The sequence below is a fragment of the Rhinoderma darwinii genome, chromosome 9 (genome assembly GCF_050947455.1).
Source record: "Rhinoderma darwinii isolate aRhiDar2 chromosome 9, aRhiDar2.hap1, whole genome shotgun sequence".
NCBI classification, from domain to species: Eukaryota; Metazoa; Chordata; class Amphibia; order Anura; family Rhinodermatidae; genus Rhinoderma; species Rhinoderma darwinii.
Genome location: NC_134695.1, coordinates 281337 through 294686, shown reverse-complemented (window position 1 = coordinate 294686; position 13350 = coordinate 281337). Strand labels below are relative to the sequence as shown.

At 45.7% G+C, this 13350-nt stretch overlaps 1 protein-coding gene across 5 annotated transcripts in view; it reads left to right on the top strand.

Moving 5' to 3' along the window:
• LGALS12 (galectin 12) overlaps positions 1-13350 on the top strand; it is a 68655-nt gene that overhangs the window by 28462 nt on the left and 26843 nt on the right. For 4 of the 5 annotated variants that reach the window (XM_075837166.1, XM_075837165.1, XM_075837169.1 and 1 more), the window contains exons 3-8: positions 8061-8274; positions 9191-9310; positions 9489-9527; positions 9964-9990; positions 10562-10653; positions 13165-13327. In XM_075837166.1, the coding sequence (XP_075693281.1) occupies positions 8061-8274; positions 9191-9310; positions 9489-9527; positions 9964-9990; positions 10562-10653; positions 13165-13327 (655 nt within the window). The remainder of the gene's footprint in view (positions 1-8060; positions 8275-9190; positions 9311-9488; positions 9528-9963; positions 9991-10561; positions 10654-13164; positions 13328-13350) is intronic. The other variant, XM_075837167.1, reaches the window with a different exon arrangement.

The window sequence follows — 13350 nt, the reverse complement described above, 5'->3', positions numbered from 1 at the left end:
TTGTCTTGGTGACGAGTCCCTCTTCTTCCTCCAGTCCGACCTTCTTTTCTGACGCGGCAACCTGTGATTGGCTGCAGAGGCCGCGCCAGCCTGTGATTGGCTGCAGCGGTCACATGGGCTGTAACGTCATCCAGGAATGTCGGGCCGGATGTCGAGAGGGACGCGTCACCAAGGCAACGGCCGGGAGACCGGACTGGAGGAAGCAGGGAGTTCTCGGTAAGTAGGAACTTCTATTTTTTTTACAGGGTGCTCTATATTCTGATCGGAATTCACTGTCCAGGGTGCTGAAACAGTTACTGCCGATCAGTTAACTCTTTCAGCACCCTCGACAGTGACTATTTACTGACGTCGCCTAGCAACGCTGCCGTAATGACGGGTGTACACATGTAGCCACCCGTCATTATGGGGCCTCATGCACGCGACCGTAAAAACACCCGTTATTACGAGTCGTAATTACGACCCGAAATAGCGGGTCCATAGACTTCTGTTAGCCACAGGTACCTTCCCGTTTTCTCACGGGAAGGTGCCCGTGCCGTTAAAAAGATAGAACATGTTCTATTTTTTTATTTTACGGGCCATGCTCCTATACTTTATAATGGGAGCACGGCTCGGAAAAACGACTGGCTGGCCGGGCATGGCCGTGCTAATCTCCTGAAATACTCTGTGCTGCCTTAAACTCTGTGGACAGGTCAGGATCCTGTTTATTTTAAATGCTGCTGGGGAAACCGCTCGATCCACGATGTAAGGCTGCGCTACAGTGCAGCATTTAAAAGAAACAGGATCCTGACCTGTCCACAGAGTTTAAGGCAGCACAGAGTATTTCAGGAGATGAGCGTTCGGATCTTGTGCGGGGTGGTGACTTGCCAATTATGTGAAGGTGTTATTGAGGACAAGAGTGGAGGAGAGGTAACAGACTGAGCTACGTAATGGTAAGCGCAGAGTTCACAGCAGCACTGAATCGGCACACTCCTCTCCTGAAATACTCTGTGCTGCTGTGAACTCTGCTCTTACCATTACGTAGCTCAGTGTGTTACCTCTCTTCCACTCCTGTCCTCAATAACACCTTCACATGATTGGCAACACACTGAGCTACGTAATGGTAAGAGCAGAGTTCACAGCAGCACAGAGTATTTCAGGAGAGGAGTGTGCCGATTCAGTGCTGCTGTGAACTCTGCGCTTACCATTACGTAGCTCAGTCTGTTACCTCTCCTCCACTCTTGTCCTCAAAAACACCTTCACATAATTGGCAAGTCACCACCCCGCACAAGATACGCACGCTCATCTCCTGAAATACTCTGTGCTGCCTTAAACTCTGTGGACAGGTCAGGATCCTGTTTCTTTTAAATGCTGCACTGTAGCGCAGCCTTATATAGTGGATCGAGCGGGTTCCCCAGCAGCATTTAAAAGAAACCGAATCCTGACCTGTCCACAGAGTTTAAGGCAGCACAGAGTATTTCAGGAGAGGAGCCTGTGATTGGCTGCAGAGGCTGCTGCAGCCTGTGATTGGCTGCAGAGGCTGCTGCAGCCTGTGATTGGCTGCAGAGGCGGTCACGTGGGATGAAGCGTCATCCCTGGAGGCCGGCCTTCTGACGTCATCCTGACGTGCGTGACCGCCAATACAGCCTGTGATTGGCTGCAACGGCGACATGGATGAAACGTCATCGCTGGAGGCCGGACAGGAGGAAAGTAAGTATGACATTTTTTTATTTTATTTTTTTATTACATTAAAATTGTATTTTCCACGCGTCGAGCATGGTACTGTTAAGGTTGCTGAAAGAGTTAGTGAAGCCCATTAACTCTTTCAGCACCCTGGACAGTACCATGCTCGGCGCACGGAAATTACAGGTTCGGTCCGAATCGAACTTTTTCGTGAAATTAGGCGAACTAGCCGAACCGAACTTTTCATAAGTTCGCTCATCTCTACTCTTGAGCTATCTTTAAGGCAAAGTTAGTGTCAAAGTTACGCCAACATGTATGGCTATAGGAAAACGGATGGGACACGGTGTTAACTAACAGAAACCACTGCACTTGTGCATGTTGTATGCTTAATGCATTGTTAAAACAGGTACAAAAATTAACCATTTTTGGCGGCAGGTGCCTGCCAGGGTTCATACATATAAGGTGCTAAAAGAAGAAGCAATGGTTTTTGACAAGCCCTCAAAAAATTTACCCGTTATGGTGGCAGATGCCTGCTGGGGTTCATCCATACATGGATGTAAAAGCAACAAGCAATGGCTTTTCACAAGCCCTCCAAAAATATAGCCTTTTTATTGGCAGATGCCTGCCGGGGTTCATCCATACATAGATGTAAAAGCAACAAGCAATGGCTTTTCACAAGCCCTCCAAAAATATACCCTTTTTATTGGCAGATGCCTGCCGGGGTTCATCCATACATGGATGTAAAAGCAACAAGCAATCGCTTTTCACAAGCCCTCCAGTTCTGCTTGTAGCAGACGGCAGTGGAGGTGTACTGGTGGTAGTAGAGGTAGCCAACAGACAGCAAGGGTGGTAGTAGTAGTAGTAGTAGTAGTAGTAGTAGTAGCAGCACATTAAAAGACACTGGACAGTCACAACTCACAGGACAAAGCCCTGTGGTGGGGCAGGCCTGCTTGTAGCAGACTGCACCGGGGGTGGATTGGTGGTGGTTGACTGGTAGTAGTAGTAGTGGTGGTGGTGAACTACTGACAGCACGGGTGATGGTGATAGTAGTAGCTGCATCAACAGCACAGCAGCACATTAAAAAAGAGTGGACAGGACAAAGCCCTGTGGTTGTTTTTCTGAGACTTGTCAGAGGTACTGCGGATGGTGCTGTCACTGCTGTGTATGAGGACCGGCGTCGGTTACTAGGCAGACACAGACAACATGGAATATCAAGCCAAGGCTTCCTTTGGAACAAAAGATGTGGAAAATAAACTGTGGCAGAATTTTACAATCCCCAAGATAAAGAGGACATTAAAAAAAGGTGGTGGTGGTGGTCACGGGACAAAGCCCTGTGGTGGGGCAGGCCTGCTTGTAGCAGACGGCACTGGGGGTGGATTGGTGGTAGAAGTAGTAGCAGCACCAACAGCGGCACATTAAAAAAAAGAGTGGACGGGACAGAATCCCGTAGTAGCAGGCGGCAGCAGCAGCAATGTCAGATCTAATCAGTGGCATCAGGCACAGGGGTTTTAAAATCCTCAGCGATCCACGCTTGATTCATTTTCAGAAACGTGAGATTTTCCAAGCTGTTGGCGGACAATCTTGGTCGCTTAGGGGTGACTAAGCCCCCTGCCGCGCTGAATACCCTCTCTGACGCTACACTGGAGGGTGGACAAGACGGTACACCCATGGCAAACTGGGTCAGTTCTTTCCAATGATCCAATTTGCTGACCCAGAAGTCCATGGGGTCTGGGATCAGGGTTTCTGATGGAGAAAGGGCACAGTCCAGGTACGAGTGAACCTTGTTGTTTAGGTGCTGGACCTGGTGATGGTGAACATCCCTTTGGTGACTACGATGTGTGTCCGGTCGGGGTATTGGATGTAAAAATGTTGTCATCATATTTTCCAAACTGAATTGGCTGCTGCTGCCGCCTATTGCAGAGGTAGCTCTGCCAGAGGTGGTGGAACGATGAGAGAGAGGGGAGCGGAGAGTGGCCCTCCGGTCAGACATGCTTGCAGCAGGTGTTTGCCGTTTGTAAGCCGTGACAAGCTGGCTGCATAGCTACTCGATAATAAGCCAATTTTGCCTCCCTCTCCGAAGGCGCAAAAAACTCCCCCATTCTGGCTTTATACCGAGGGTCTAAAAGTGTGGCTATCCAGTACTCATCTCTTTGCTTCATGCTAACAATACGACAGTCAGCGCGCAAGTAACGAAGCATACAACTCTCCATCCTGGCCAGCGTTTCAGAGGGCCCGGTTGGTTCCATCTCCGCCCCATACTGCCATGGTTGTCCATCATCAAGGTTGTCGTCAGACTCGTCATCACTGTCATGTTGTGTGGCTGCCTCGTCCCCTATCCCTTCCTGTTATTCCATCTCCAAATCCAGCTCCTCTTCAGGTCCTGTTTCCTCATCCTCATCCTCCTCCTCCTCCTCCTCAACATCCATAGCCAGATGTGATCCTTCCTCGATCCTTTGCCGAATCATCGCTGTGAGCGTTTGCTCCATAATGAATATCGGCGGCTTAACATCGTTCATTCCGCTAGCGTCACGGCTCACAAATCGTGTGGCCTCTTCAAAGGGCCTCAAAACGCGACATGCGTCTCTAACCAGCTGCCAGTGCCTGAGCTCGAAATTACACTGGCTCCAAACGCTGCCCGTCTTCTGCATCCGGAAATCATTCACGGCTTTCTGCTGTTCGTACAGACGGTCCAACATGTGATGGGTGGAATTCCAGCATGTTGGAACGTCGCAAATCAGGCTGTGTTCTGGGAGATTGTTTTGACGCTGCAAGTCCAGGAGGGCGTGCTTAAATGCATACGAACGTCTAAAGCGAACGCAAACCCTCCTGGACATGGCCAGCACACCCTTCAAACCAACATATGACTTTAAGAAGCGTGTTATGACCAGATTGATCACATGTGCCATGCAAGGAGCGTGTCAGGTGACCTAGACGCAGTGCAGCCACAACGTTCTTCCCGTTATCAGAGACATTGCCCAGTGTGAGTTTCAGAGGAGACAGCCAGCGTGTGATTTCCTCCTTGATGCACAGCAGCAGCTCCTGCCCTGTGTGGCTTTTCTCACCCAGGCTCAGCAGGTGTAAGACAGCGTTGTGGCGCTTCACCTTGCACCTATGAAAAGAGGAGGGAGGAGGAGTGGAAGATACGCTGTGTCCTGTCAGGGACGGGAAGACCTCCATTGAGGAGGGCAAGGAGAAGGAGGAGGATGGTAGGCACCTGGTGTCCGGAGTTGAAACAGAAAGATACAAGCGTGGAGGTGGTAATGCCTGGCATTGCTGCGGTGGTGCATCGGTCTGCAAAATATTGACCCAGTGGGCCGTGAAAGACATGTACTGTCCCTGCCCATAGTTGCTGCTCCACGTGTCGACGGTGGCATGTACCCTGCTGCACACGGATAATTGCAATGACTGGCCCATCTTTTCCTCCACGTGCTTGTGCAAGGCAGGGACAGCTGTTTTGGAGAAGTAATGGCGGCTAGGTATTCGCCACCTAGACTGAGCGCACGCCATCAATTGCTTGAAGCCGGCGGAGTTGACCAGGTGGTACGGCAGCGACTGCACCACCAACAACTTAGCCAGGTGTGAATTAAGCCGCACGACAAGTGGATGACTGGGTATATATTGTTGCTTATTGGACAACGATTCCGTAATGGATAACTGACGGGACGTAGGAGGAGCACTAGATGAGTGATGATGATGAAAACGACATGGTGGATAAGGCCTTGCTACTACTTAGATGACAGGGACTCGGAGCAGCAGCAGCAGTGGCAGAGGGGTCTCCATTAGATGTACATGATGATGGTGGGGCATGTCGATTGTCCCACATGGCCTTGTGATGCCGCTCCATGTGTTTACGTAGAGCGGTAGTTCCTACATTGCTGCCCTGCCCACGCCTTACTTTCTGCTTGCAGATATGGCACTGTGCCATGTTTTTGTCCTCCGGGAAGGTACAGAAAAATTGCCACACGGCAGAGTACAGTAAAGAGGTAGTACCACATCCACCACCACCCCCCGAGCTTGCCCCTTGTCTGGCAGTCTTTTTTCGGGAGCCTACACCAGTAGCATCAGTGTCGCCGTCACCAGCTCCGGAGCTGACCCTACCGCTGCAACGTTTTGCAGATTGACTTCTGCCCCTACCCCGGCTTGGCTGTTTATCCCTGCCAGTGCCGCCACTACTACCCTCCTCCTCTGACGCCGTCATCACCTCGTCACCTGGTTCCCACGTCCTGTCTAAGATTATCCTAGCCCTCCTCATCATCCCCGCCACTTCTGTCACTATGTTGTGAATGTGATGTGACATCATGGCGGGCTCCATGCCCCCCCATTACTGCGTCTGCCACCATGGCTACCACCAACACCGCCACTACAACAGCTATGCGTCTCGGACACCGCTTCCACCTCCACCACCGCCGCAACACACTCCGTTGGCTGACTCGTGGAAAACAAATCATCACTATGTTGTTCAGTATCTTCCTTCGCACCCGAGGAGATGTCTCTTAGGACTCTCAGGAAAGATGGCTTCCCGCTAGGAAGGGGGAGTGAAGACATAGATGATGGAATGGAAACGCGAGAAATACCCATATTACTACTGTCACTGTGCCAAGGAACTGTAGAGGATCTGGAATCCAACGAAACCTGGCTTGAAGCCAGATCGTCAGAGTCTTCCTGCTGAGATGACCGCGAGCCAGCCAACCACTCCACAATGGCCGTATTGTCTAAAGTAACCCGGCCACCGGAGGAGATGGACAAGTCTGGCTTGCTGATACTGCTACTACTACCAGCAGGCACATGGCTGCTGCTACTAGTGGAACTGGGCACATGTCTTGTGCCACAAATGCTGGTACTGGGTCTGGCACCAACAGATCCAACATTTGGACTGGAAGAGGACACGGCATGGGTGTTTTTTCCTCTACCCCGTCCTTTCACAACCTTTTTTTTTTTTTTTTACCAGACCTTTCACTGCTGGAGTGCAGCAAGTTGAATCAAAACCCCGGGGATGAGCCCCTTCTAAAAGCGTATTCACACACTGGCTTGGCAAATGGCAATGAGAATTTCTATCAGCCACTGTGCACTGACTCGGGGAATGCTGGCCCTGGGCGTTGTAGTACTACAAAGGCTGCCTCAGCTGCCTGTATTGCAAGTTGGATGCAACGGGGATGAGCCCCTTCTAAAAGCGTATTCACACACTGGCTTGGCATATGGCAGTGAATGAGAATTTCTATCGGCCACTCCGCGGTGCACTCGGAATGCTGGACGTTGTAGTACTACAAAGGCTGCCTGTATTGCAAGTTGGATTGTTATGTTAACTGGGATGAGCCCCTTCTAAAAGCTTATTCACACACTGGCTTGACAAATGGAGAATTTGTATTGCAATTTGGATGTTGAGAGTAGACTCCCGCTGTAGTGGATGAGCCCCTTCGATTGCTGGATTCCTGGCTTTTAGATTTCTAAAGCTTTCCCTAACTGCACAGAGATGCTATCCCTACAGCTCCTGTCTGTAAAATGGCCGCTGAGCTCCGTGCATAGACTTTTATTGCAGGCTTGTGCCCGCCCCTATGCTGCCTCCCGATTGGCTGGGAGAGCCGTTTGCAAGGCATTATGGGGTAGCCTGATGTCAGGTGATATTGTGAAATCCTCCATTTTACATCTAACATGTGGCAGGCGCCAAAATGTAGCCGGGTTCAGTCAAAACGGGTTCGGCCGAACCCGGTGAAGTTCGGATTCGCTGCGAACCGAACTTTTCACGATGTTCGGACCGAAACCGGGTTCGGTTGTCCCGGTTCGCTCATCTCTAGTTATCTTCATTGAGAAAAACTGTGCTTTCCTTTAAAAAATAAGGACATTTCTAAGTGACCCTAAACTTTTGAACGGTAGTGTATATTAACAGTGACGTAAAGAGCTTCCACAGCGCTGGTGTCCCCAGGCAGCATGATAGGAGATGCTCTGCCCAGCACTCCGGCCCTGGGAATGCTCCTGATGTCACTGTCTAAATCTGGACCGTGATTTCATTTGTTTTTCCAGGACCAGTTCCCAGGCGACGTATCCCACTGTGTGCCATACAGTGGTACATGTTTTGGCCTTTCGTCGGAGGGATGCGTCGGGAATTATCCAGACGTGTACCTCTGATGTAAGGCGAAAATGTGATGTGACCTTAACCACTCGTGTGCATCTACAGTATCTTGATGGTAGGCCAGGGCAGTGGCATGTGATGGAGTTATAAAAGCTTGTTACCTGTCTGTTATGGGAATTAAATTAGATGGAGCATTCTGTGAATGATTACCAACCTTCTGCAATACCAGCATGTTGTTGGTAAACTCTTCCCTGAGACCCCACCATTTTAGTTAGTAGGCCCCAGACACTTAGTATGACTGTAACTAGTCTATGACTGTGCTTATGTTTCACAGGTTCCAAGTTGATTTTCAGTGTGGTTGCAGCACTCGTCCTCGCTCTGATGTCGCCTTTCATTTCAATCCACGCTTTTCCTCTTCGTCTTCACATGTAATCTGCAATACGCTGCGCAAGGACCAGTGGCTGGAAGAGCTAAAATTCTCAGGCTTCCCACTTCGAAAAGGGGAGTCTTTTGTGCTCCTTTTCCTTTTTCTTGCTAATAAAGTAAAGGTAAGAGACCTATGAAAAGTGATCTAGGAATGGTTTAAGATCTCCGAAATGAGAAGTAACAACCACATTGGATGACCCATTTTCCTCCAGATTTGTAGCTTCATCTGCTCAAATGTACGTCAGTGTTCAGTTTCCTGGGTTTTTCTTTTGTTTTTGTTTTTCTCTCTCAAACTGACACTTTTTTGCCTTTCCGGTGAACAGTGTGTGGGTATGTACGGTGACGCAGTTATAGGGATGGCTGAGGTAGCAGTCTCAACCAGACCCCAACACTTGGAAGCCAGTAGCATAAGACAGGTGGCATCATATATCATAAGTGTTGTGGTATCATATTAGCCCACGTTTATTATTATTAGTGTATTTTGCACCAATAGTATTTTTTTAGTGTAGTGCACCTAATTTATTAAAAAACACACACCTTTTATTAAATCTGGCGCATTTGGAATGATGTGACTGTCGGAATTTCTTTTAACGCCTTCTCTAAGCAACTGTACATTTGCGCCACTAATTTTGTACCTTTTTGAACTTTGCCTTTGATTTTAAAGGTATGTTTACAGATGCACTATACAGTTTTTTTCTTTTTTTAATGAGGAAAAAATTTGTCAATTTGTCATAATTTTAGATACAACTTTGTAACTTGTGAAATTTTTGTCAAAATTTGGGGTAAATTTAGAGCTTCAGTATCTAGATACACAAATCTAATCTTCAGATTATCATGCATGAACTGCATTAAGTGAACCAACAAACAGGTCTGCACTCATGCCAGCTTTTGCTGTTTTTTTTTTCATATGCTATGTACAGGGCCCTCTGTGTGACTTATGTTGATGATAAAGAAGCTTATATGGATAAGTGTTCAGGGAGTTAATATAAACAAAGCTGTAGATGTCTTATGTGATGTCCTTTTTCTTCTCCAATATAGGTCAGCATTGGTGGACAGCATTTCCTGGATTTTTCCTATCGTCTTCCGCTCCATGACGTGGACACTTTAGGAATTTATGGAGATGTCACTGTAAAGGAGATCTCATTTCGGAGCAGTAATGCAAGTTGGGAAATTTCATCATACCTTTTTTTTTTTTTAACTTAACATTTTTTTTAATTTTTATTATTTCTATACTACTTCCATTCATGTTTTTATCCTATTGACTTATCTTTTATATGTAGGAAATATAATCTTTATATATGATAAGCTGTAACAACTGTTTTTGTCATTTAAATAGCCTTATCATGATGCAATGACAGAATACCCACTGTGTCAGGTAATGTATAGAGTTCTGATATTGTAATTTTAGGTTTATACCCTAGGTAAAGCCTCAGTATGACAAAACACTTTGTCCTCAATCTTCAGGGTTTGAAAATAAGTTCCACTTTGGAGTTTCATTGCACATAAATGAGCATTGTAAAAACAGCGCCGGATTGAGATGAAACCGAATGACCGTAGAGTTTTTATTAACAATGTGTCCACAATTCGGCTGAACCGCTGTCGTTACGTTTGGCCTCACCCGTGCGACCATGACCTCGGTCCCCCCCCCTTATGGCTATACTCATGTCCACCCCTGCACACAATATTAATGGGTCAACACCTATTTTGCAATAAGGCGTTTGGTCTTCATCAAAGAGTGAAAATCTTGTGCAAAGCTAAATATTTAACTTTTTAAGTTAATATATGTTAATTATTGTTGTGTTCTTTTTAAGCCTCTAAAACCTGGAAGTTCAGATCTGGTAAGTTCTTTTACATATATAAAATATTATGTAGAATATTTGTACGGTAAAAAACACTGGAGTGTGCATCTACCCCCATAGAAAGATCTCACAGCCTGCCATTGTCTGTAAGTGTCTGCCTATACATTTACCATGCTACAGTCATATGATGTAAGCTTTAGGCCCCATGCACACGACCGTGCCCGCAATCACGGCCCGCGAATGTGGGCACGGCCGGCCGCTGATTGACAGCCGCATTTTCGGGCCGTGCTCCCATACAAAGTATGGGATCACGGCCCGCAAAAATGCGAAAGAACGGACATGTTCCATAATTCCCGGAACATTTCCACGGCACGGACACCCTTCCGTAGTGCTACGGAAAGGTGTCAGTGTTCAATGAAAGTGAATGGCTCAGTTTTTGCGGACCGCAATTGCGGTCCGCAAAAACAGAGTTTTTTTTTTACGGTTGTGTGCATGGGGCCTTAGTTCTGCATATGTTTTCCACATAATCAAAGTTTCTATAATGTATAGAGATAGTTCCTTTTATTACAGGATATCATTCTTAGAATTACCTTTTTTCCTTTTCAAACAGCAAAATCCTCCCCTGTCTAAGTCATTTCCTATGGGGTTGTCAGAAGGTCACGTGATCTTGGCTTGCGGTTTGGTGACTGGTAACCCAGAAGAGTCAGTAGATTTATGTTTATTGCTATTATTATTATTGTTGCTGTTGTTGATTATTATTATTATTATTATTATTATGCTTTCTGTTATGTCATATGGATCTAATATATAATATTTTGTGTTATAGTTTGTTCTCTATACTGTAGGTCATAAAATAACTCTTAGGGCATGACCACACGTGGCGGATTTCCTCCGCAACTGTCCGCATCAATGCCGCACAGAATCTGCGTTGCAGATTCTGCTGCGGATCTGCACAAAATGTGCAGTACATTGATGCGGACTAGCTGCTGCGGACTGCGGGAAAAGTGCTTCCCTTCTCCCTATCAGTGCAGGATAGAGAGAAGGGACAGCACTTTCCCTAGTGAAAGTAAACGATTTTCATACTTACCGGCCGTTGTCTTGGTGACGCGTCCCTCTTTCGGCATCCAGCCCGACCTCCCTGGATGACGCGCCAGTCCATGTGACCGCTGCAGCCTGTGCTTGGCCTGTGATTGGCTGCAGCCGTCACTTACACTGAAACGTCATCCTGGGAGGCCGGACTGGAGACAGACGCAGGGAGTTCTCGGTAAGTATGAACTTATATGTTTTTTTACAGATACATGTATATTGAGATCGGTAGTCACTGTCCAGGGTGCAGAAACAGTTACTGCCGATCGCTTAACTCTTTCAGCACCCTGGACAGTGACTATTTACAGACGTCTCCTAGCAACGCTCCCGTCATTACGGGAGCCCCATTGACTTCCTCAGTCTGGCTGTAGACCTAGAAATACATAGGTCCAGCCAGAATGAAGAAATGTCATGGTAGTAAAACCAATACGCTCCGCAGCACACATAAGATCTGCGGACTTCATTGCGGAATTTTGACTCTCCATTGAAGTCAATGGAGAAATTCCGCCATGAGTCCGCCACTGCTCCGCAACAGACAGAGCATGCTGCGGACACCAAATTCCGCTCCGCAGCCTATGCTCCGCAGCGGAATTTTACGCCTCGTCTAAACGAACACTGCTAAATTAAAGTGTAAGTCAATGGACAAACGGCACCGCTGCGGATTAACGCTGCGGAGTGTCCGCAGCGGAATTTAAGTGAAATTCCGCCACGTGTGAACCCAGCCTTATAAGTAAGAACCTGGCTGCTCTCAGCCTGTTGTGCATGGAACATTCTATTATTTTTCACATAAATTATAATCTGTGTAATTGAGTTAAATACCTACATACGTAATTGGCTGTTCTGCCTGAGCAGAGAGATGTTTTCTGTGATGAATATGATATTATTAGCTAGCCATATGCATTATTTGTATGGCCTCTTGCATCTGACACATTTATGTAAGTCAAGTTTTTTACCTTTGACTGATCTTGGTTATATAGTCAATAAACTATATAATATTTGTAATATATACAGTATATCCACTACCCTGATTAATGTTTTTACATTTTTTTTACATGTTTGATACTTGGAAATTGCTAGCAACCTGCTGTTGACAGATCTTGTGTCTCTAGAAATTTGAGTGTGATTGGTTCATTAACACTTAATACAAAATTTAAGAGTAAAGTATTTGTTTATCAGATTATTTGCATATTCATTTGTTAATAATCATTAAGTATTCACTTCAGTCGTATAGATCCATATTACACAAGTCACTGTTTTTTGTTTTTTTCCCGTGAGACACTGTATCCTCCCCAAAAAGCAATGGGTAAGAATACTATACCTGCATAATATAATAAGCGAATGTGCATACAAGTTTTTTTATATATCAGATGCACTTAGAGGTACAGTATGAGCCAAGAGCAGCCTATGGGCACCATATAACTTATCTGTAATATGGCAGTGTACATGAGAACGAACTACACCTGTTGTGCAAACGGGTCATAATAAGATCAGTCAACAGCAGCTAACCTACAATTATCAGATGTAATCGAAATCACTATATTCTAAAATGTTAAACCAGCAAAAAATGTAGTGGAGATCTAGTACAAATATATATATTTTGTATTTAAATATATAATTTGCTTATTATATTGCCAATGCAATTCATAGATGGAGTTTCACTTTACTGTAAAATATGGCATATGTTTCTGAAAGAAACATTCTCTTATTAAAGGACTATCGCATCAGAACTATATTTAATTTTAAACACAATTACAAGGTCAAAAATGTTTGGGGTAAACTACTCATATAAAGTCCTGATCTCCTAGGAGAATATTTCTTTGACTTTTTGAGAAACACACAAGCCAAAAATTTCACGTTCGTTAGATTTATTTACTGGCCAATGTATCTGTAGATATTATGACTTTTTTTCTGTTCTGTCTAGTTTCTTTTTGCTTGTGCCCAGGTTGTGCATACATAAACCTACTTCTCTATGTATATATTTGGCCTTGTTGGTCAATGATGTGTTGTTTTGGACATGATCACACTTGAATGGACAGTACTTATCAGATGTATTCTTGCAGGTTTATAAACATACCATCCACAGTACATATTTTACACCAGGATCTGACGCGTGTTATTTTCTTATAGGATAAGCCTCTTATTGAAATCTAAAAACCTCACCCCTTTTAAACTGACTGCAAGTTTCAAAGATGAATCACTGTATTACAGCTTCTCGACAGGACAGTCATGGGGAGACCTACAAAAAATCCAGACTCCTTTCTTTGTCTTTCATGCAGAGAGTTATTTTGAGGTAAGATCTTTGGCTATTAGTTA